The following is a 21,611-nucleotide window of genomic DNA, read 5'->3' as shown; positions in this document are numbered from 1 at the left end:
GGGTAGGAAAGGGTCTTCCAACCTGAGGGAATAGCTGATGTAAAAATGCTGCGATGGGAGGGTGACCATCAATATGCAGGACTGAAGTTGAAAGAGGGAGATGTATGTAATGAAGCCAGAGACAGGCAGAGGCTATACCAGCCGTGGGCAAACTACGGCCCGCGGGCTGGATCCAGCCCGTTTGAAATGAATAAAACTATTGAAAAAAAAAAGACCGTACCCTTTTATGTAATGATGTTTACTTTGAATTTATATTAGTTCACACAAACACTCCATCCATGCTTTTGTTCCGGCCCTCCGGTCCAGTTTAAGAACCCATTGTGGCCCGCGAGTCAAAAAGTTTGCCCACCCCTGGGCTAGACCATGGCTGGTCTTTATCATGATAGCAATGGGAGGCCACTGAAGGGTTTTAAAAAGATAACTTGATAGTTATGTGTGCGACTTCTTACATTAGAATCTCTTTAATCACTTACATATCTAGGGTATCCTATATAATAAAAGGCTAAAATGCAAATTGACCAAATGGTAGAATGACTGGTTGCTATGATGCACACTGACCATCAGGGGGCAGATGCTCAACGCAGGAGCTGCCCCTTGGTGGTCAGTGCACTCCCACAGGGGGAGCGCTGCTCAGCCAGAAGCTGGGCTCAATGCTGGCGAGCAGAGCAGAGGTGGCAGGGGCCTCTTCTGCCTCCACGGCAGTGCTAAGGCTGTCCAACTTCTGGACATCCCCTGAGGGCTCCCAGACTGCGAGAGGGCACAGGCCAGGCTGAGGGACCTCCCCCAACAAGTGCATGACTTTCATGCACCAGGCCTCTAGTAATAAATAAAATCAGAAAATTAGCAATGATACAACTTTATTATCTAACCTATAGATCTAATTCAATTTTTACTGATTGATCTAATAATTTCTACTATGAAAAAACAAACATACAAAACATTTCTATGGTCCAGGATCCAATCTAGATTCATTCAATGAATTTAGTTATCATGCTTCATTAATCTCTCTTAATTTTTTAAATTTTATTTCTTAATTGATTTTAGAGAGAGGATGAGAGGGAAGGAGGTAGGGAAGCAGGGAGGGGAGGGGGAGAGTGAGAAAGAAAGAGAAACATCGATTTGTTGTTTCATGTTCTACTTATTTATACATTCATTGGTTGATTCCTGTATGTACCCTGACCAGAGATCGAACCCGCAACCTTGGTGTACCAGGGTGATGCTGGAACCAACTGAGCTACATGGCCAGAATTCATTAATCTCTCTCTCTTTTTTTTTAATATATTTTATCGATTTTTTTACAGAGAGGAAGGGAGAAGGATAGAGAGTTAGAAACATTGATGAGAGAGAAACATTGATCAGCTGCCTCCTGCACACCCCCTACTGATGATGTGTCCACAACCAAGGTACATGCCCTTGACCAGAATCGAACCTGGGACCCTTCAGTCTGCAGGCTGACGCTCTATCCACTGAGCCAAACAGGTTAGGGCATTAATCTCTTTTAATCTGAACACTTCTTCACTCTTTTTATTTTTTTATTTGTGATCTTGACATTTTTTAAAAGTCTGTCCCTGGATTTGGGTCTGCATGATGTTGCCTCATGATTAGATCTGGATCATGCATTTTTAGCAGGAATATCAGAGAAGTGATGTTGCACTCTCCTCAGTGCTCCATATCAGAAGTTATGTGATGTTCCTTGGTCCCATTACTGGTCATGTCCATTGTGATCATTTGGTTAAAGGAATGTCCGCTAGGTTTCTCCACTAGAAAGGTAACTATTTTTCCCTTTGCAACTAATAAGTATTCTATAGAGAGTGCTATCTTTTGCAGCCCAATACATTATTTTTACTAAAGGCCCAGCACGCGAAATTGTGCAAGACCCAGACCCGCCATGCCAGCGGGACCCCAGACCCGCCGTGCAAGGGTAGCTCGCCACCACGAGGCCTGCCTCGCTGCGCGAGCCGTGAGCTCCGCCCCGCTGCTGCGAACGGCTTGCAGGCCAGGGGGAGGGACCAAGAGGTGCTCCATGCACCTCCTGGTGACCAGTTGTTTGATCATTCTGGCATTACGACCTTATGGCCACTGGCCTTTTATAACATAGACTAGTGGCCCAGTGCAGGAAATTCATGCACATTAAAAGGAAATTAATTAGAGGAAATATTTTAATATTGCTATTTGCCCTTTCTCTATACTAGAAGTGTCAGAGATGAAAGAAAATTAGTAAAATGTATATGAAAATCTTCCTCCTGTCAGAGTCTGGGGCTCTCCGTGGGACCCAGAGTCAAGTCCCCACCCATGCACATGCACCTCGAGATCGCACGAGACCCAGACCCGGCCGGCCCCAACCTCATTGGGAGAGATCCAGACCCGGCTGGCCCCACCCATCAAGCCCCGCCAGGTTGGGGGCGCAACCTAAAGCCCCATGTCAAGCCCCGCCGGGTGGGGGGCGCAGTCTCAGGTCCCCTGTCAAGCCCCGCCGAGCAAGGGGTGCAGCCTCAGGTCCCCCAGCCTGGCACCAAGGTGGGGTGTGTGGCCTGAGGTCCCCTGTCAAGCCCGGCCAGGTGGGGGGGGGAGGGACGCGGCCTCAGGTCCCCTGCCCCGGCCCAGCGCCATACAGCCACAGGTCCCTGCTGATAGCTCGTTACGGCTCATTATGGGAACCCCGCCTCCACTGTGGGTGAAGCCATCATATGTTACGGGATCCCAGCCTCTGCTGTGGGCGCCGTCATCTTGTTATGGTGTGATGGTCAATTTGCATATTCTCCCTTTATTAGATAGGATTATGATTGTTGTAACTAATCAAATTTTATCTATATTTTCCTGAACTTTACTAGTCTATTAAATCATTTCTTCTCACATTTTAGATCTTCTGCCTGGGGTCATTTTCCTTTTGCCTAAACTATGTCCTTTAATATTTCCTTTAGTGAGGGCTTATTGGTGACAAATTCTCACAAATGTCTATTTGTCTAAAAACACTTCTATTTTTCCTTCATTCCAGAAAGATATTTTTATTGGATATACAATTCTAAGTTAATAGTAACTTATTCTATAACAATAAAGATAGTAGTCCACTATTTTCTGTCTCATTGTAGAAATTGGAAAATGAGCTGTCAATTTAATTGCTATTTCTTCAAGAGTATTGCTGAACGTCATATTTCTCTGCCTGTTTGAAGATTTTTCTCTCTGCATTTGGTATCATTATGGTGCTTAGAGGTGGATTTTCTTTTTCTTTATTTTAACAGGGATTTTTTGGACTTTTAAATTTGTAGTTTAGTGACATTTCACCAGTTCTGAAATTTATTAGGAATTATATTTTCAAACATTATATCTGTCTTATTTTCTTCTTTCTCTGTCAGAAATTCTCATTAGATTAAAATTAGAATTTATTACTCTATCCTTCATCTCTCTTATCTATTATTTCTAAGTAATTCTTCGTGCATTTTGGATTTCTTCCCATTTAGCTTCTAGCTAATCAGTTTTCTCCTTAGTTGTGTCAAATCTGCTATTAATTTCTTTCCTAGGTTTGACCTTTGCTATTCTGTTATTTTACCTAAGTCCTTCTATTTTGTTTCATTGTGGTATTCAAGATTTTTTACTATGAACCAATATTTGTTGTAATTTTTCTCAACTCTATTGAGGCCCTAATTGAAGGTGGATCCTCCAAAGTAAATCTGCATTTGCTTCTGTACAACATCTACAGCACTACCATTACAGAACAAATTTAGCTAAGTTTTCTGTATGTAGCTTTCTGGGATCATCCAGGAACTATGAAGTCAGCCTGGGGGTATGTGTGATGGTCAATTCACTGCTATAAATTTTTAGGGAACTATATTTTCCTCCTCTACTGAGCACCCAGGCTTGAGCCTGATGAATTTTTCTTTGTACTCTTGGAGTGGGTGGTGGACAAGTTTATTATTAGTTCCCCGATTAGGGTCTCCATTTTAGTAGTGGTTCCCGTATTTGTTCCCCTGTTTATGTAAGTACTAGGCTTTATCTTTTCTCTTCTGCATCCCACTTAGCTATGAAATGCAAAGCTCATGCTCACTGGGTTCTGCAAATTTCCTCAAGATGAGTCTTAACTTCACGGTTCTGCTTTGTTCTCTGCATTCCTATTTCTACCAAGTTTTTAGCCTCTGAGTGGTTCTTATGTGTTTTCTAAAAAATATTTTAAAATATAATTTATTCAGCATGAAGGTCAATGAAAGCACCTAGTCCAAAACTGAGGTTCCAAGAAGCAAAGCTACTTACCCAAAAACACAGTGAGTAAATAGCAGAGTTGGGACTGAACTGAAACAGAGATACTGAAGCATATATTTCAAAACTAAAGTTGAATTTACCCAAATTTAAGTCACAAGTTAATCTACATGTAAATTTGCTAATATCAACTAAGATATCTGAAGAATCAAACACAAATCTCAAGATTATCTTCTATTACAATCCTTGAAGAAGCAGGTTGGAAAAGAATTAATTATATTAAAACTTCCTCTATTTTAATAAAGTTAAAAGATACCCAATAAATACCGGTACATATGCATATGTATGTGTGTATGTGTGTGTGTTATCTTTGATGATAATGATCAGCAAACACTACAAATCACAAATGCCCAATGAGGACAATTTGGATTGTCAGGTTTGTTAGTTTAAACAAATGTTTTCACATATGGAAGTGCGTTTTAATTCTGTGTGCAGTTATCATTACATGTGGAAAAATATGTAAATCATAGTGAAGACACCTCATCTCACAGCCATCTAGGCCCTCTTCCTAGGAGTAACCACTGATAACAGTTTTTGAATAGTTTTTGAACCATATCAGCTGGAGAAAAAATAAAGTTATCAATTCTTGGCACTTGTGCCAAATAAAACCTTCTCACTAGACTCATCAATCCAGTTTTCACATATATTTCTAACCTCTGTTTATACAGATCAGACATGTATACAAGTTTGAGTCTCCTATCCTCTCTCTCTCTCTCTCTCTCTCTCTCTCTCTCACATACACACACACACACACACACACACACACACACACACACACACACAATCACTGTGCACCAGGCATTAGAATCTGTATTTATTTTCACTTCAAGATTTCACATGTCTGATAATTATCTCTCTGATAATGTTAACAGAGAGACTTCAAATATATTTCTTCCATAAAGAAGTAACAAATCTAAAATACAAATCAACTGCCATCACACCAAGCTTGTTCTGAACTTACAGGTATTGTGCAGCTGTCTGAATCTCGAGATGTAAATCCAACGTTACCTAGGTGAAGAATGCCAGCAAGTATTCGGAAAATTCCCATCTGATAATTTTCACTAATACCTGAAACAACAGAGTAAATGAACAGTGATTAATTTTTAAGTAGCAGACAACTTTAAGCCTATGTGCCTATGTTTAATTCTTAAATATATAGCAGATAATTTTAAGCCTATTTTTAATTCTTAAACATTGCCAGATATTGTGCACATTATAATGTATCATCGTTAACATTATTTCCATCATGGTTGAGAGCATGACGTGTGGAGTGAGACACACTTGGTCCTGGGCTCAAGGCCTGGCTCTGCTCCGGACCTGCCATCTCACATGGGCAGGTAGCTTCACCCTGAATGCTTCTTTTTTCTCATTTGAGATGTGGGAATAATTGTGACTATCTCAAAGAGTGATTATGAACTTTAAATGAGAAAATGTACACTCTATGACACATGGCAAATGCTAAGCAAATTATCATCATCTTCACAAACTAGATTTAAGTATTTTATTAACATTATTACCTTTTCTTTTCATCTCTACTTCAAATGCAAATTGTAGCCCAATAAGGAAGTTTTAAGTCAGATTTTTTAATTACTTCTTTTAACTACAGACCAAGTATAAGCCAAAGAGACCCCAAGATTAAAAGTGTTCAGGCTGATGAATGAGTGTCCAAGTGCAGCATTAAAGTGGGACCTGAGTATAAGGGAGGATAAGAAAGCTGGACAGCTCTTGGCTTTTGATCAGATCTGCCTTCATTTTTCAATAAGGTAAGAATTTCCAGAATATTAGATGTGTATACATACAAGTAAATATAGTAAAATTATTTCCAAATGTGTAATCATATCCAGGGGAACTAAGCATTGATCTTATAATGAATGTTCTTGCCACCTCCTTAGTTATGTTTTGTTTTCTAATTTTCTATTTATAAACAGATTTATGCCTAGAAGGCAGTGTTTTTCAAAATTTAATATGCATATGAGTCACCCATGTATCTTGTTCAAATGCAGATTCTGATTCAGTAGGTCTGAGTTAGATCTGAGATTTTGAATTTTTATAAGCTCGATAGTGGTCCTGGACCATACTCTGAATAGCAATGCTTTTCAATTAAATAATTCACTTCAGGGTACCCTCAAAATTACCAACATACAATTTTAGATTTATTCATATTTTGAGGTTTTTATATAAATAATTCATCATGAAAGTTGTACACTAAGTTCTAAAGAATTATTTATTTATATGTAGACCCAATATTTTTTAAATATCAGAAACAAGACAGTGACATCTGAGTCATTTCAACATGTAATACATTGTTTTGTCACTCAACCAGCTCAGTCACATTTTCCAGCCACAGAAAACAACAAAAAACCCCCTACAAAATATGAACCCATTTCATTTAATCTCTAGGTTTTAGATTTTGTAAAAACTTAAGCAGAGTTAATTAGTCATACCTCCCTTGATGTCCTGAATGTGCATTTTAAATAGCTTTATTGAAGGATAATTTGCATACCTTAAAATTCCTGTTGTAAGTATGCAATTCAATGACTTTTAGTAAATTTACAAAGTTGTGCAACCATCACCACAATCTAATTTTAGAACAGTTCCAACTCTGGGCAAAAAAAAAAAAAAAAAAAAAAAAAAAATACACAAAAGAACTTGTGCCCATTTGCTGTCCAAATGTGTTTTATAAGGAATGTTAAATATCCCTCAACTATACTCACCACTTAATATGAAGCTAAGTCAATAATCCAGATAAAGGTTGCTTGAGTCAAAAAGTTACTGCTCATAGAGCTCAAGAATAAAGTCACATTACCTAGCAAAGTGCAGGCCTGCCTGGTATGGGCCATCTCCTTGGCATCATCGATTCCTTCAATCACCGGACTGCCACCTTGCTTTGTGTAATGAAAGTGATCTGCATTTCCTGCAAATAAGAAGGAAAAGATTTGCAGTCTATGAAATAGATTTCTACCCTTTCGTCTACTCTGAATTAGGAGCAATGACTGTGCAGTTGAGTGTATAGAGTCAGGAGTTCCACTGCCTGTGTTTTCAATTATATTTTAATACAAAACTCAAAATTAGCCAAAACCGGTTTAGCTCGGTGGATAGAGCGCCGGCCTGCGGACTGAAGGGTCCCAGGTTCGATTCCGGTCAAGGGCATATATCCTGGTTGCGGGCACATCCCCAGTAGGAGGTGTGCAGGAGGCAGCTGGTCGATGTTTCTCTCTCATTGATGTTTCTAACTCTCTATCCCTCTCCCTTCCTCTCTGTAAAAAATCAATAAAAATATATTTAAAAAAAAAACAACTCAAAATTATATAATAAAGTGAAATGTTCATAGTTTACTTATCTTATTTGGTGAAACGAATAGTCTTTTCCTATATCGGTATTATTCCAATCAACATGCTTCAAACACTTCACTCCCCTCATCAGAAACTTCGCAGGCTTCCATCACATAAACTCCTTTAACTTATTTTAGTAAGGCAGATTTCAAACATATGCAAAAGTATAGTATAATGAGCACCTGTGTACTCATCATTCATCTTAAACAAGACCAATCTTGTTTCATTTAGACAGCTATTCCTCCTTCCCTATCCCATGGGTTACCTTGAAGGCAATTGCAGACCTCTTATGTCATGCATAAATATTTCAGTATGAGATAATCTTCTTTTTAACAAGTACGCTTATAAACTCATAATTAACATAATTTAACAGAAAACAATACTAGTGCAATAAATCTAATGCCATATTCTTACCTAATCGCAACATCTTAAATTCAGGTAACTTTGCTGACGCACAAAGCTGATAAAATATATGATAGTTTCTTTCCTCTTCTGCCTTTAAAATAAGAAGAGTTTTCAATTACATCATTTTAACCTAAAACTCAGAAAATTCAAACATAAAATAAAAATTTAATATTTAATCTTGGTGCAATAAACTGTCCTTTCCCAAATTTCCTAATATGTATTTATGATTATCAAATCTTATGGTTTATTAGCCATGTGCAAATGGGTAAGTATGCACATAAAATATCTGATAGTAATGCTTTTTGAACTTGTGAACAGCTTGATATATGCCATTGTCATAAGAAATCATTGCCTTTGAGGGAAGCTAAAATCATTTTTTTAGAATACTCAATATTTTCTCACAGTGCCTCTTAGATTCATGGTCTCCCTAACACCTTGGATGACAAAGAATATCTTACCTTTTGCCATAATGTAGACTGGCCTATCTACTGTGGTTGTTTTAAGAAATTCACAAATACACTACATCTTGTGTATTTTGGCTTATATATTTTAATATTAATAAAAATATTTTATAAAATATAAAATAAATAATGTACAAATCTAAATAATTTTTTAGTATCTCTTGAATATTTTTCCACATACTAGTATATATTTTAAAAATACAGTTGTAAGAATATTCATGCAAAATTAAATACTATATTATCATATCCTTGAATTATTCAGTATATTCAGCTAACTAAAGAATAGTGCAAGTAAGGCCAAGGTCAGGTTTGATGCCCAAAGGGAGCTGATGCTGGGTAAAGAATACCTATTACAGGGACAGAAGACACGGAACACATTAACAATATAACAAATAATTATAAGCATGATCAGGTAATTTGGCTCACGGACAACTAGGAAAGTGGGTGAATCTACAGAAATGCTTTGGTCCTCTGTACATGGAAGACAATATCAGTTAGGCTCCATCTGACTCATTTTGGCATACCATGCTTCCTCAATATTACTTAGCCCTGGGGATTGGGCAACAACTAGAATTGCTTCAATATCACTAGATAAGATAGGATTAGGCCTTAACATTTTGTCTTAAGCCCTATTAGCCTCTGGCCACTATATCCACTTAACCTTTAATTGTTTATCTATCAATCATATCTGAACTATTTAAACCAAATTTTCCCTTAAATCTACATATTTTCCCCATTCTTCCTTTAGGCTACTAAACATATTTTAAAACCTATACAAGTATATACGTGTAAGTATTAACATTGCTCTATGTGTACCCACATATTAAAACAATGGAGAAGAGTGGATATTGCTTTACTCGGGTATTATGCTTTAGGTGGCCACAAATCAGGCACATGCCCAATGTCAAAGCCAGAGTAACTGCAGGCTGCCAAAACTCATGACTCCCAGTATGTCCCAGGCACTTTCAAAACTGACTTGTGCAATGGAAACTGTAGATGCTGCTACATGGCAGTGCCAGAGGAATCTGAACTTCAGTGCCGTGGGCATCCAGTTAAGGGGCTACAGAAACCCTGATCTCACAGCGTGCAGTGGGGCATCAGGAGCTTTCTACGGGGAGTTTTCCAATGATAAGAACATATTTCCTTCGCATGCTTGTAAATATATCGACGCACGCCTGCCCATGTTGTAATCTATTCTATATCCCACTTACAGATAAAAAAAAGGACCAGGAGCAGATTTGTGAAGGATCTCCTGCAGAGACATATAAACTTGAGTGTGTTGACAGTAGTTCACAAATGAGTTGTGAAGATTTTTTAAACCCTCATTATTCTATCTAAATAATATCATATTCTAAGAGAGGAGGAAGAAGAAGGAAAGAAAACAGTAATAATTTTTTTCTTAAATTGAGTTTAAACTATAACTCATCAAACACATAAACCAATGTTTTTCCTATCAATTGAAATTATGAGAGACAAGACTGAAATAATAGCACCTCTTCTTAACTAAGCTTATCCTACAAGCATCTGCTGGAAAAAGCCAAAACTATTAAACCTAAACCAGTGCCCAGCCCAAAAGACCATCACTCTGATGCAAGCATGTCAAACTCGCAGCTGGCAGGCCGCATGCCTCCTTTAAATAAATGAAGCATGCGGCCTGCCGGCTGCGAGTTCAATATGCTTGCATCTGATGGGTATTCCCCCACCTCCAGCAAGCATCATTTTCATGTTTCAGTCCAAATGTGGTTTGTGCTAATATTGTCACAATACACTCACGAATATTTGGAAATAAATGCAAACCAGCAAGCATGAGCTCTGGAATCTACGGCAACCTAACACACGTGTATGTGTACATGCCCAACTTACCTGGAACACCACTCGGGATTTCTCTAAGAGGTAAGTTCTCATATTGGCACCAATGATTCGATATCTCTTATCAAAACCAATCTCAATATACTTCCCAAAACGGCTGCTATTATCATTCCTGGTTGTCTTAGCATTTCCAATTGACTAAGAAACAAGGAGGGGGGGGAGAATAAGATTTTATTATTTTTTAAAATAAACTTACTCAGGTGACATTGGTTAATAGGATCATATAGGTTTCAAGCGTACATTTCTGTAATACAAGATCTGTATATTGCACTGTGTGCCCACCACCCAAAGTCCAACCATCTTTTAGAAGTACAAGTCACGACACGGCATTTACAGAGTTGGTTCAATGAAAGGACAGAGTAGAACACGATCCTTTAAAACTGATTCTTTTTTTTTTTTAAATATATTTTATTGATTTTTCACAGAGAGAAAGGGAGAGGGATAGAGTTAGAAACATCAATGAGAGAGAAACATCGATCAGCTGCCTCCTGCACACTCCCCACTGGGGATGTGCCCGCAACCAAGGTACATGCCTTTGACCGGAATCGAACCTGGGACCCTTGAATCCTCAGGCTGAGGCTCTATCCACTGAGCCAAACCGGTCAGGGCTAAAACTGATTCTTTTAAGACCAGAGCAAATATTGCCTCTGCGGGCACAAGTGTATGTTTTGCTCACTGCACAACCACACAGATATATACTAATAGTTTGCATCTGCCTTATTATTCTCACACAAATTATTTTCATAAACAGTAAACCTGAACCACAGCTGGGAGGTCTTCATACACCATGTGTGTATCTGAACACGTTCATTCATGGCAGCAAAGAAACAGAATGGATGTCACTGGGAGCTGCCAAGGCACAAACCCTCTTAGTTAAACATCAGGGTTTTGGTTTCTTAAAAATCTTAGTCTGTTTTACTTAAATAAGCTGGCTAAGCAAAATTAATATTCTCCTGAAAATGTGGCTCTGGTGTTCAGGAACACTTTAGCAGAAGTTCCTATCAGCTCATCCTGTGACAACAAAGGTCCAGTTGGAGAATTAGTAATTACTCACTCCATTCAAAACCATTTTCAGAAACCAGAGACAGTAAAATTTGGCTTTGGATTTTGGTAGTATTATATAACTTGCAAAACATCTGCTACAGAATGCAGAGAATATAACCTTCTTCTAAATTTTTAATATATAATTTTAACATGCTTCTAACATGTTTCTTTCGGCAAAGCAAAATACATGGTACAGTTAGAAAATCAAGTGTTCATAAAATGCATATATTAAATCTTCAATATGATACTTTCATAAGATTATTTTACTTGTGCAAAGTCTGTGACTATCAAGATTAGTATACTGAAACCATAGCAGTAAGAAAGATGTGAAAATGCTCTGAAGTGTTAAAAAGTGGGGGAGGGGGCAATGCAAATATGTGATGAAAAAAGTAGCATAGCCACAAAAGTCAACATACTAGACTATCTGCTCCATCAAAGAAAATATATTTTTGCTCTCTAAAATACAGGGCAGGTGCTGCTCTATTTTGTTTTGGCAATGAGAATACTGCTGTATTTCAATTAATATTTTTAATGGAAAGACTGACTGAAAGATATCTTCCCAGCAAAAATAACAGCATGACATAATTTAACAATAAAGATATTTAATCAAATATTCCCCTTCTTTTTTCTTTTTCTAAAATCCTCACCAGAGGATATGCTTTTTTATTGATCTTAGAGAGGAAGGAAGGCGGGGGAGGGAGAGAGGGAGAGGGAGAGGGAGAGGGAGAGGGAGAGGGAGAGGGGGAGAGAGAGAGAGAGAGAGAGAGAGAGAGAGAGAGAGAGAGAATGAGAATAAGAATGAGAATGAATGAGAACATGGATTGGTTGCCTCCTATACATGCCCCAACCGGGGGGAAAACCCACAACCTAGGTATGTGCCCTAAACCGAAATTGAACCCACACCCTTTTGGTGTATATGACGATACTCCAAGCAACTGAGCCACCCCACCCAGCCAGGGCTCCCCTTCTTGATATTATAAAAAGCACAGCAAACAGTCTCCATATATTCCCATTATTTTTATTTTGTTTAGAAAAGGAAATTAATGATAAATGCAGAATTTTCTTTCAACATCATATATTCTGTGAAAGAGCAAGTGGAGGGTTGCAGCAGCAGCATTAGCAGCAGCAGTAGTAGTTACCGAGTGCTTACCAGGCACTGTCCTAAGTAATTTCCTGCTAGCATCTAAGCAAGTTAGGGAAAGGTGAGCCACAGCTTCTCCTCCCTCCCTTCCTTATCTCACCCGCCATATGGCATCTCTCTCCTCTCTTCTCAGTGAGAAGAGACAGTGGGTAGGCAAGGGTTAAAATAGACCCCTTTGCTTTTGAGTAAACGGTATTTATACACAGAGCAAAAAATGGTAAAAGAAGCCAATGAAACAGAAGTCTAAAGATGTGGCTATCAGACCAGGCCCTACTACCAACTTGCCATCATTTAATCCAGGGGTGGGGAACCTTTTTTCTGCCAAGAGCCATTTGGCTATTTATAACATCACTCAAGGGCCATACAAAATTATCCACTTAAAAATTAGCCTGCTCTATTTGATCAAAGATTTAATTAACTCACCCCTAATGCCTTGGCAGGGCCAGACCAAATGATTTTGTGGGCCTTATACGGCCAATGGGCTGGACGTTCCCCTGATTTAATCCTTTGAGGAGCTTTAGTGTCCCGAAGTATAAACTGCCTAGGATAGATGAGCTCCAGGTTCTTTTAAAATAAAAAGACATGATTCTAAGGCTTGAACCTGATATGGAAAGATGGTTCTATATATATAAACAGTACCTTTTGTCCATTCTCTCTGTTTCCTCTGCCTTATAAGTATTTACAACAGCCTCCCTTAATGCTATTTTCATTTCATTCAGCAAGAAATTGCTACAGGAAAGGAGATAATTTGTGATCTTGATTTTACTACTGACTTCAGTAAAATGTTCAGTGATTTATCCTTCTTCTTTACTAAATGGAGATGAAGCTCTTCAACTACAGTTACTGAAGATGAAAAAGAACAATTAAGAAAGACCCAAAGTGCCCCAAAGATCTTCTGTGTCCCCATCAGGGCAAAAATTTCCAGGAGAAAGGGAGAAAATGAAAATGTGATAAAATAGAGCAAAAAGAATCACTTCTTTGTACATCATTTGTATTTTGCAAAAGGAGCCCATGCTGAGGATGAGGAGTTTGCTTTTTGAAGGATAATGTGCAAATCCTATTAGCCACTGGGCTGTGATGTTAACCATAAAGAATGCTCATTATCCAAGGAGGCATTTCAGCAGATCACTGGCAATCCGGACTCGCCTTTCTTGAAATCACAGTAAAGGGCTCTGATACAACAACATAGTCTGAAGGCAGGTTTAAAGCTACAAATTTTATGGGCCACATTTTCAATATTGTACTTATGTTGTTTTTTCTTATACTGTAAACTCGTTGTCCCCATTCGTAAGCCCCATATTCCATTTTAATCTTTCAAATTGGGATGCCTCCATAAATTTTTAAAATTAGTTATCTCTTTACTGATTTTCTTTCTCCAAGTTCTTATAGAAAAACTAAACAATAACAAAGATGGAAGTAGCTAAGCTTAACTGATGGCTTTATCTTTTTTTTTTTTTTTTTTTTTTTTGCTCATCCTAGCAAAGAGCGCAAATTCCTTATGTCAGCATATTAAAAATTAGCCTCTATGGCTATTCCAAATTTTTAATATCACTCCACTAACACAACTAAAGTCTGTGTTGCAGAAAAACCAATGTAGCTATTTTTGGAAAGAGAATATAGCAAGGTCATAAACTATATCATTCAATTTGACATATTTTAGCAGGTTCATTCCAGACTTACATTACTATCTGGTCCAGGCCTAGGAAAGATGGAATTTCCTGATACCATCACAATAAAGACTTTGGCATATTCTAACATTAAGGACTAAGAATGGCCTAAACTATTGTCATATACTAAGAATTCAATGAACAACCAAGCCTAGAAATCAATCTTTCTACTTTTGTCTATGATTTCAACTAGGATAGAAGCAGTAAACTCCCACTTCCTGAGACAAAACCAGCAGTCAGCTTTAATTCATCAAAAACATGACCAAAAACAGTCAAAATAATGGGAAGAAGTAAAGCCCTGTTGTTTCCTGAGCCAAATCCCCAAACTGGCTCTACAGACTGAAATGCCCCAATATTAATACTAATAGCACCCACTACTGTAGCTTAAATTCTTCACAATCTTAATAGTTGCTTAAAATCTTTACTACTTTCTTCTGGAACAAACTTCTGTTTCCTCTAGTCCATGCTATTTCAGAAAACTTTTCCAGTTCTCTTTCCACAGTGCACCCATCCCAGGAGGCCTCTTCACTTCCCCCAGAAGAGAAGTCCTACGGCCCTAGGAGGCAGCCCTATAAGCAGTGGGTCACAGCATCTGTTCTGAAGTGTCACACACAGCACTGCAAACCAGGCACAATTACCTCTGGACTGATTATTGCAAAAACCACTTGTACCACGAGTGCACCAGGCCAGTTCTAAACTCCATCTGTGTTTGGGTGGCAAATAAGGCTTGACAAAGGAAAAAACAGGAATAAAATATGCTGATTTGAATTTTAATTAAAAAAGATTTGTTTCTGCAAACTAATTTCTCTCCATTTAATAAAACTTATTTTTCTCCATTTAATGGGAGTACTTAACAAAAATGTAACTTTCCTAGAATCATATTAGACAAATAATTCTTTACTTACAAATACTAAAATTCTCACACAAATAGGTCCATTTTCTTTGGCACAAGCATTTCTACTTGATATACATATTCCACTTTTAAAAGGACAGCCTTTCATAGTTTTTCCTTTCTCAAGAATTTATAGTTATTGAATTTCTTTTTCTAACCTAAAATTATGTGATATGACTGACAGAAACAAGAAGGAAAATGTTTACAAGATCATAATTTAAGTTTATAGTTCAAATCTGGAAAAAAATTCAAATTTTATAGTTAAACTGGTTGGGCTAAGTACATAAAATGAAATGTGGACAAAGGAATAATGAAACTCATTCATGCTCGAACATAGTGAATCCTATATTTTGGAAGGAGCTTAAATAAGAACTCGGGGTTGAGGGGAAATTAATAACTTATACTTCTAGAACGAGGAGCAATAGATTTGAGTCAATTAACTATGAGTAAGAAACTTCAGGAAATGAAGTAGCATTGCCAGCTCTTTAGAGGCAACAATTCAGTGCTGGGTTGAAAATGCAGGATTATGAAATAAATTCCTCTACAGTTGAACTATACTCAAAATATCTACCTTCTTGAATATTTACTGTTTCTAGATCTCTCACTAACATGTGAAAAAGTATTTTCCTACTTTTAGTGGGTAGGAGATCCCCGACTTTCTCACATGTGCTGTATCTTCTTAACAAGAGAATATAGTAAGAAAGCAAGCCTGCTGTCTTACCTCCATGATGGGGTTGGAGGCCAAGACCTTTTCCTCAACATTGGCTTCACTGGCAGAACCACTTACAGTGGCAAAGTATCGCATGGCATACTTAGCTGAGACTGTTTTTCCTGCCCCAGACTCTCCACTTACAATGATGGACTGATTTCGTTCATCTCTGTAAAACAAAGAAGAGTAACTGACAGGGCTACCCACTTCTGAATGTAATTAACATTTCCTCTGTGTTCCCATCAATGAGCCATGGTGAGTTTCTGCAGGTTCATACATGCAACAACGTGGGAAAGAACTTAAGAATGATTATTTCCTAATAAAAATACTACTTAATAAACTACCAAGGAACAGAGAGGGAGAAGATAGCAAGCTTTAAATTAGAGAGCATCACATCTAAGGATAAATCTGAAATCAAGGGTCTGAATTTTTTGTGTATACATATCTCAAACATTATTTTATTTCTAGAAAATTATTTTGATACATTACAGTACTATTGTCTACCACCTCAAAAAAGAAAGGAGCCATAGCAAAGGAATTTAGAAAAAAAAATCCTATGTAATTAAAATGATAAATTATTTACTAGCTAATAGTTCACAAAGTAGTGTCTCCCACAAGCTCCAACCTCTACTAAAATATCCTCACTACCAGAGAAGAAATGCTTCATTTGTTGGCTGATTTGTTTAGATAGGTCAGAACTCAAAGACTATCATTATTATTTCTTTACTTCATTCGCACAACGACTCAAAAACTCTAAGTGATGAACTTGCTCATAAAACTATTGTTTCTTTGAGGATAAGGACCTATGTCATCTTTATCTTTAATATCCAGCATCTAGTCGAGAGCCTGACACATCATAAATGCTCAATAAATCTGTATTGTCTATAAGTAAATTGAACTTCAATGAACAACCAAGCCTAGAAATCAATCTTTCTTCTTTTGTCTATGATTTCAACTAGGATAGAAGCAGTAAACTCCCACTTCCTGAGACAAAACCAGCAGTCAGCTTTAATTCATCAAAATAACTGAGCAAGGGAGAAAATAAGTGGGATGAGCAAACAGAGATGCCTAGAACCAGTTTGAGTCATATTCAGTCTTATCCTAAGTAACATTTTTGAGTACCTGCTATGTGCCAGGAATTGTACACAGTGTCTTCATGCAATTTCATGCCCATTCTGGATGTCATGTGACAGGTGAGAGAACTGGGGTTCAGAAAGTTAAGTGTCCCCTAGCTTAACTACAGACACACTTATAGATCCCATAATCTGCACTGATCTCTTGCAGCCTTTATTTTCCCCAAGGACTTTTGGTGGGTATTAATGAAAATAAACGTATGTAGATATTAATAATTTTCAAGCTAGAAAACAAGTGGAGCTAAGCAACAATACATGCTTAGTCAGTAATACAGAAAACTTTTTCCTCTACAGAAATCTATGACTCTCATACAATACTCCCCCATTCCATTTTTTCACCATTAGGAAGCCACTGAAGCAGAGGAAAAAGTTAGATTGACTTTGATAGCTGCCTACAAAACAGGTTTTTGTAGAAAATTATGATGTCTTTTCTTTTGCATCTGGGAATTGTGAAAGATTGATAGATGTGGCTAAAACTTTTATCATGTCCACCAAAAATACAAGTGGGATATGTATTTCATGGAGCTCTTCCTAAAAGCAATCTTTTTGTTCTTCTGTCATCATGTTTCATTAAGAATAACCATGTCCTTTATACCACCAATTGTTCCCCAGGCTATATCTCTGTGTTCAAAATAACCAGAATATGATGAAGCCAAGCAAAGACTGCCCAGCTGCGGGATCAGTGGGGCCTCACTGCTGGATTAATATGACTATAGATACTGATATTGGTTATAAGAACAGCTGCAAAGGATTGATCTGCCTGGGTGGCTACATGTAAGCAATGCCTGCCATACCAAATTCTGGAAAAAAAGTTGAAAACTTTAAAAAAAAAAACCACCACAACAACTGAGCAAATACATAAAGGTGGTATCAATTGTACCCTTAATTTACAAAGACAAGATGACTTCAAAGGTTTACAGTAGAACTATCCTATAATGCCACAAGATGGGGGCGGTTATTCCACTACAGAAGGTGATCGTTTGATCTTTTAAGAGATTTATTTATCCAATAAATATTTATCAAACACCTACTACTTGACTAACATTTTGCTAAATCCTAGAAATATAATTTACATAAACCATGATCTGCATCCTCAAGTGGCTGATGGTCTAAAAGGAAAAAGACTACTATTTATTTCAAGATTATAATAGATGTGATGGAGCACTAAGAGGAGGCAATCAAGGAAGACTTCCTGGAGATGATACCTGAGCAAGGTCTAGAAAGGAGGAGTAGGATAAAACAAGTAAAGGATGAGAAAGTTAGGAAGGGAAAGGAGGTAACATAAATAAAAGCTCAGATACATGAGAAGTTAGGAAAAAGTGGATAACTAACTTTAGCTGGAACATGGACTGATGACAGATAAAGCTGCAGAAGTTAGTGAGAACTGGGTCATAAAGGCTTTATATGAGATGTTAAAGAATTTGAAGTTTACTTAAAGGTCATGAAGTGCTTTCACAGGGCTTTAAACAGAAAATAACACAACTCAGTTAATAAAATCACTCTGGCAGCAATGTGGAATATGGTGGTAAAGAGTCCAAGTCTAAACAAAGGTTGTGGTGGTCATTATTGAGAGAGACAGATGGTTTAAGAGATACAAAATGGTAGGAATCAGCAGGACTTCGTAATAAATTTCCAAAGTAGAAATTTAGAACTTTTCTAAGGAAAAGGTTCTTTTTTTCTTTGAGAAAATGAGGTTCACTGACTTATTTCACAGGCCTTGAAAAATACAATAGGAGAATAGTGCATGCCCGATTACACAATTCACATCACACACAGCACCATATAGCAGCTGTTCCTGAAACTCTGACTCCCATACTGAGGACCTTGGTGATACACTAAGGCATGTCCAGTCCTCATAGAACAAGCTTGTGTGTAATCCCGTTTTTGTGAAACTTCTAATCCTGTCTTTGTGAAACTTCCTGTATGTCATACTCACCATCTCATTTCCTTTTCATTTCTAGACTACACTGGATACTCTCATGGCCTCTGTTCATGGCTGATTTCAAGTTGAATCACTCTAGTAAAATAGTTCTCATTGTGGTACCAATGTCCTTTCTTTTAGTCATTACAATGTCCTCAGAATTAATCTTTTCTAATACATTAATTAAGAAACAGTAAAAAAATTAAATAAAATAAAAAGAAACAGTATCAGCAGTCCTCAGATTACCTTCTACAATATGATTAGAAAAATTTCCTCTTCCGATTCTTGCATGATCAGTTGTCTCTATATCCTGTGTTAACTAACTTCACAAAATTTCCCCAGCAATTCTAATAACAAACAGGCTGAGGAAGCTGCCACTAGTCTGATGAAAAGGATATATTAATAGAACGGCTATCCTAAAGCTACTCATTTCATGTTTTAATGACAAAATGTATCAAAAAAACTAAAAATCCATATGGAGAGCCCTTTCCTATAATATGAAGAAGAAAAATATTAAAGGCAATAAAATCAAGGTTTGTTCAAACAAATCAGATTTGTGCAAATACATATACTATATTCTGATGTCAAGCAGGTGCCAGACACATTTTTTTTCATGATTTATAATCCTGTATTCATACAACCAACAATTTTTGAATGTTTTTAAGGGGCTTTATTATTTTTTTATATGAAAGGTAATATGTGTATTACTCAAAGAGAATTCTGAAGAACAATAATACCTCATCAGCAGCACAGAAACAGAGTAACTCTCAAAGGCAGAATCAGAAAAATACGAATAACACAACCCTAGCACCAGTTAAAAAATTGTTAACAGTTTTTAAATGTTTTTAAGGGACTCTTTTTTCTTTTTTTCCTCCCTCCCTCCCTCCCTCCCTCCCTCCCTCCCTCCCTCCCTCCCTCCCTCCCTCCCTTCCTTCTTTCCTTTTGTCTTTCCTTCCTTCCTTCCTTGCTTCCTTCCTTCCTTCCTTCCTTCCATCCATCTTTCTTTCTTGTCTTTCTTTCTTTCTTTCTCCCTCACCCGAGGATATTTTTCCATCGATTTTTTAAAGAGTGGAAGGGAGAAAGAGCAGGAGGGAGGCAGTGAGGGGGGAGGAGGAAGGGAGAGAGGGAGATAGACATCGATGTGAGAGAGACACATTGGCCAGTTGCCTCCCAGACTTGCCCCGGATGGTGGCCAGGGCACTAACTCACAACTCAGGTTTGTGCCCTTGACCAGGAATCAAACCATCTACCCTTTGGTCCACAGGCCAACACTCTAACCACTGAGAACCACCAGCCAGGGCTATTTCTTACTTTATAATTCCTGACTTTTTGGCAGAGAGAATTCTTTTTTTTCCCAAGCCCCATAGACCATTCCAATCAACACTAATAAAAGAGAAAAATGGTAATTGGCGTACGAGCTACCCTTTTCATTGGCTAATCAGGGCTATATGCAAATTAACTGCCAACTAAGATTGGCAGTTAACTGCCACCAAGATGGTGGTTAATTTGCATATGTAGGCACAATGCAGGGAGGCGAAAGGGAAAGCAGGAAGAAGCCCCCTGCCACTGACAGTGATCGGAAACCCAGGGGGGAGCTAAGAGCTGGGGGGCAGCCATGATCGGAGAATCAGGTGCCTTTTCCGCCCTGGCCAGTGATAGCAGGAAGTAGGGGTGGAGCCAGCGATGGGAGCTGGGCACGGTCGAAGCTGGCAGTCCCAGGAGCTAGGGGCCCCTTGCCTGGGCCTAAATTGAAGCCCACGATCGCGGGGCTGCTGCAGCTGCGGGTCCCCGCTGCCCGGGCCGGACGCCTAGGCCAGAGGCGTCAGGCCTGGGCAAGGGGCCGATCCTGCGATTGGAGGGTGATGGGGGTCAACGCCTGAGGGCTCCCAGTGTGTGAGAGGGGGCAGGCTGGGCTGAGGGACACCCCCCCCACACACACACACACCCAGTGCACGAATTTCGTGCACCGGGCCCCTAGTATATAAATAAGCACCACTCTTCCATTATATAAACTTTTCTGAATCCAGATTCCGGTCCTACTCTCACATTTACCAGCTTCATGGTGTTGGGCAATTACATGACCTCTCTGGGTCATGGTTTTCTCATCTTTAAGATTAAATGGCATCTAAAGACCTCTTAAAATCTAAAGTGCTATGATCTAAAAGTCAAACTAACTTTGTAGTTGATGTTTTAAATGTTGGGTTGGCCACAGCCTGCACTCTAAGCCAGGGTAAACTCTTGGAGCCAGAACAGGACTGGCCTACAGATACTCAGAGTCTTGAATGGCCATATATGATATGGGCAACGCTTCTCTTCTGGAGAACCCCTGAATTAGAGATGGCCAGAATCAATAAAGGGCTACAAAGAGAAAAATGTAAGATGATCCATCGACTTGCTTTTAAATTAAGAACAGGGATCAGATATCTTTATAAAGTAAGTACAATACAGTCTTTAAATGTTTTTCAATTCTATTTGGGCATAGGAAGAAATGTCAAAAAAATGTAGGACAAGAGTGCAGAACCAAGTAGAGATACAGAAGGGAGAAAGGTAATATCTATTAAAGACATATGAAGGAAAAAAACAAGAGTATGATAAAGATAGGGAGAAAACAGACAAAAACATCAGGGATAAAATTTTTATTTTTCATTTGAGCTATGGCCTTTAGATTGTTATATTCATGTAAAATGTTTAATTCTTTGAAACTCTGATTAGCCGATCAGTCACTATTCATAATACTTTGGGCGCTCTTGTCCTTATAAGAACCTAGCAGGTATCACTTCAAGGGC

General features: G+C 38.2%; 1 protein-coding gene across 7 annotated transcripts in view; it reads right to left on the bottom strand.

Moving 5' to 3' along the window:
• Positions 1–21,611, bottom strand: part of MYO5A (myosin VA) — a 209,533-nt gene that overhangs the window by 101,632 nt on the left and 86,290 nt on the right. For 4 of the 7 annotated variants that reach the window (XM_059700921.1, XM_059700937.1, XM_059700931.1 and 1 more), the window contains exons 5-9: positions 15,784–15,940; positions 10,313–10,456; positions 7,998–8,079; positions 7,058–7,165; positions 5,213–5,319 (exon numbers count right to left, since the gene is read on the bottom strand). In XM_059700921.1, coding sequence (XP_059556904.1) covers positions 5,213–5,319; positions 7,058–7,165; positions 7,998–8,079; positions 10,313–10,456; positions 15,784–15,940 — 598 coding nt within the window. The remainder of the gene's footprint in view (positions 1–5,212; positions 5,320–7,057; positions 7,166–7,997; positions 8,080–10,312; positions 10,457–15,783; positions 15,941–21,611) is intronic. The other 3 variants (XM_059700947.1, XM_059700968.1, XM_059700978.1) reach the window with 3 other exon arrangements.

This window comes from Myotis daubentonii, chromosome 1 (genome assembly GCF_963259705.1).
Source record: "Myotis daubentonii chromosome 1, mMyoDau2.1, whole genome shotgun sequence".
NCBI lineage: Eukaryota > Metazoa > Chordata > Mammalia > Chiroptera > Vespertilionidae > Myotis > Myotis daubentonii.
This window is presented reverse-complemented; position numbering and strand designations above follow the sequence as displayed.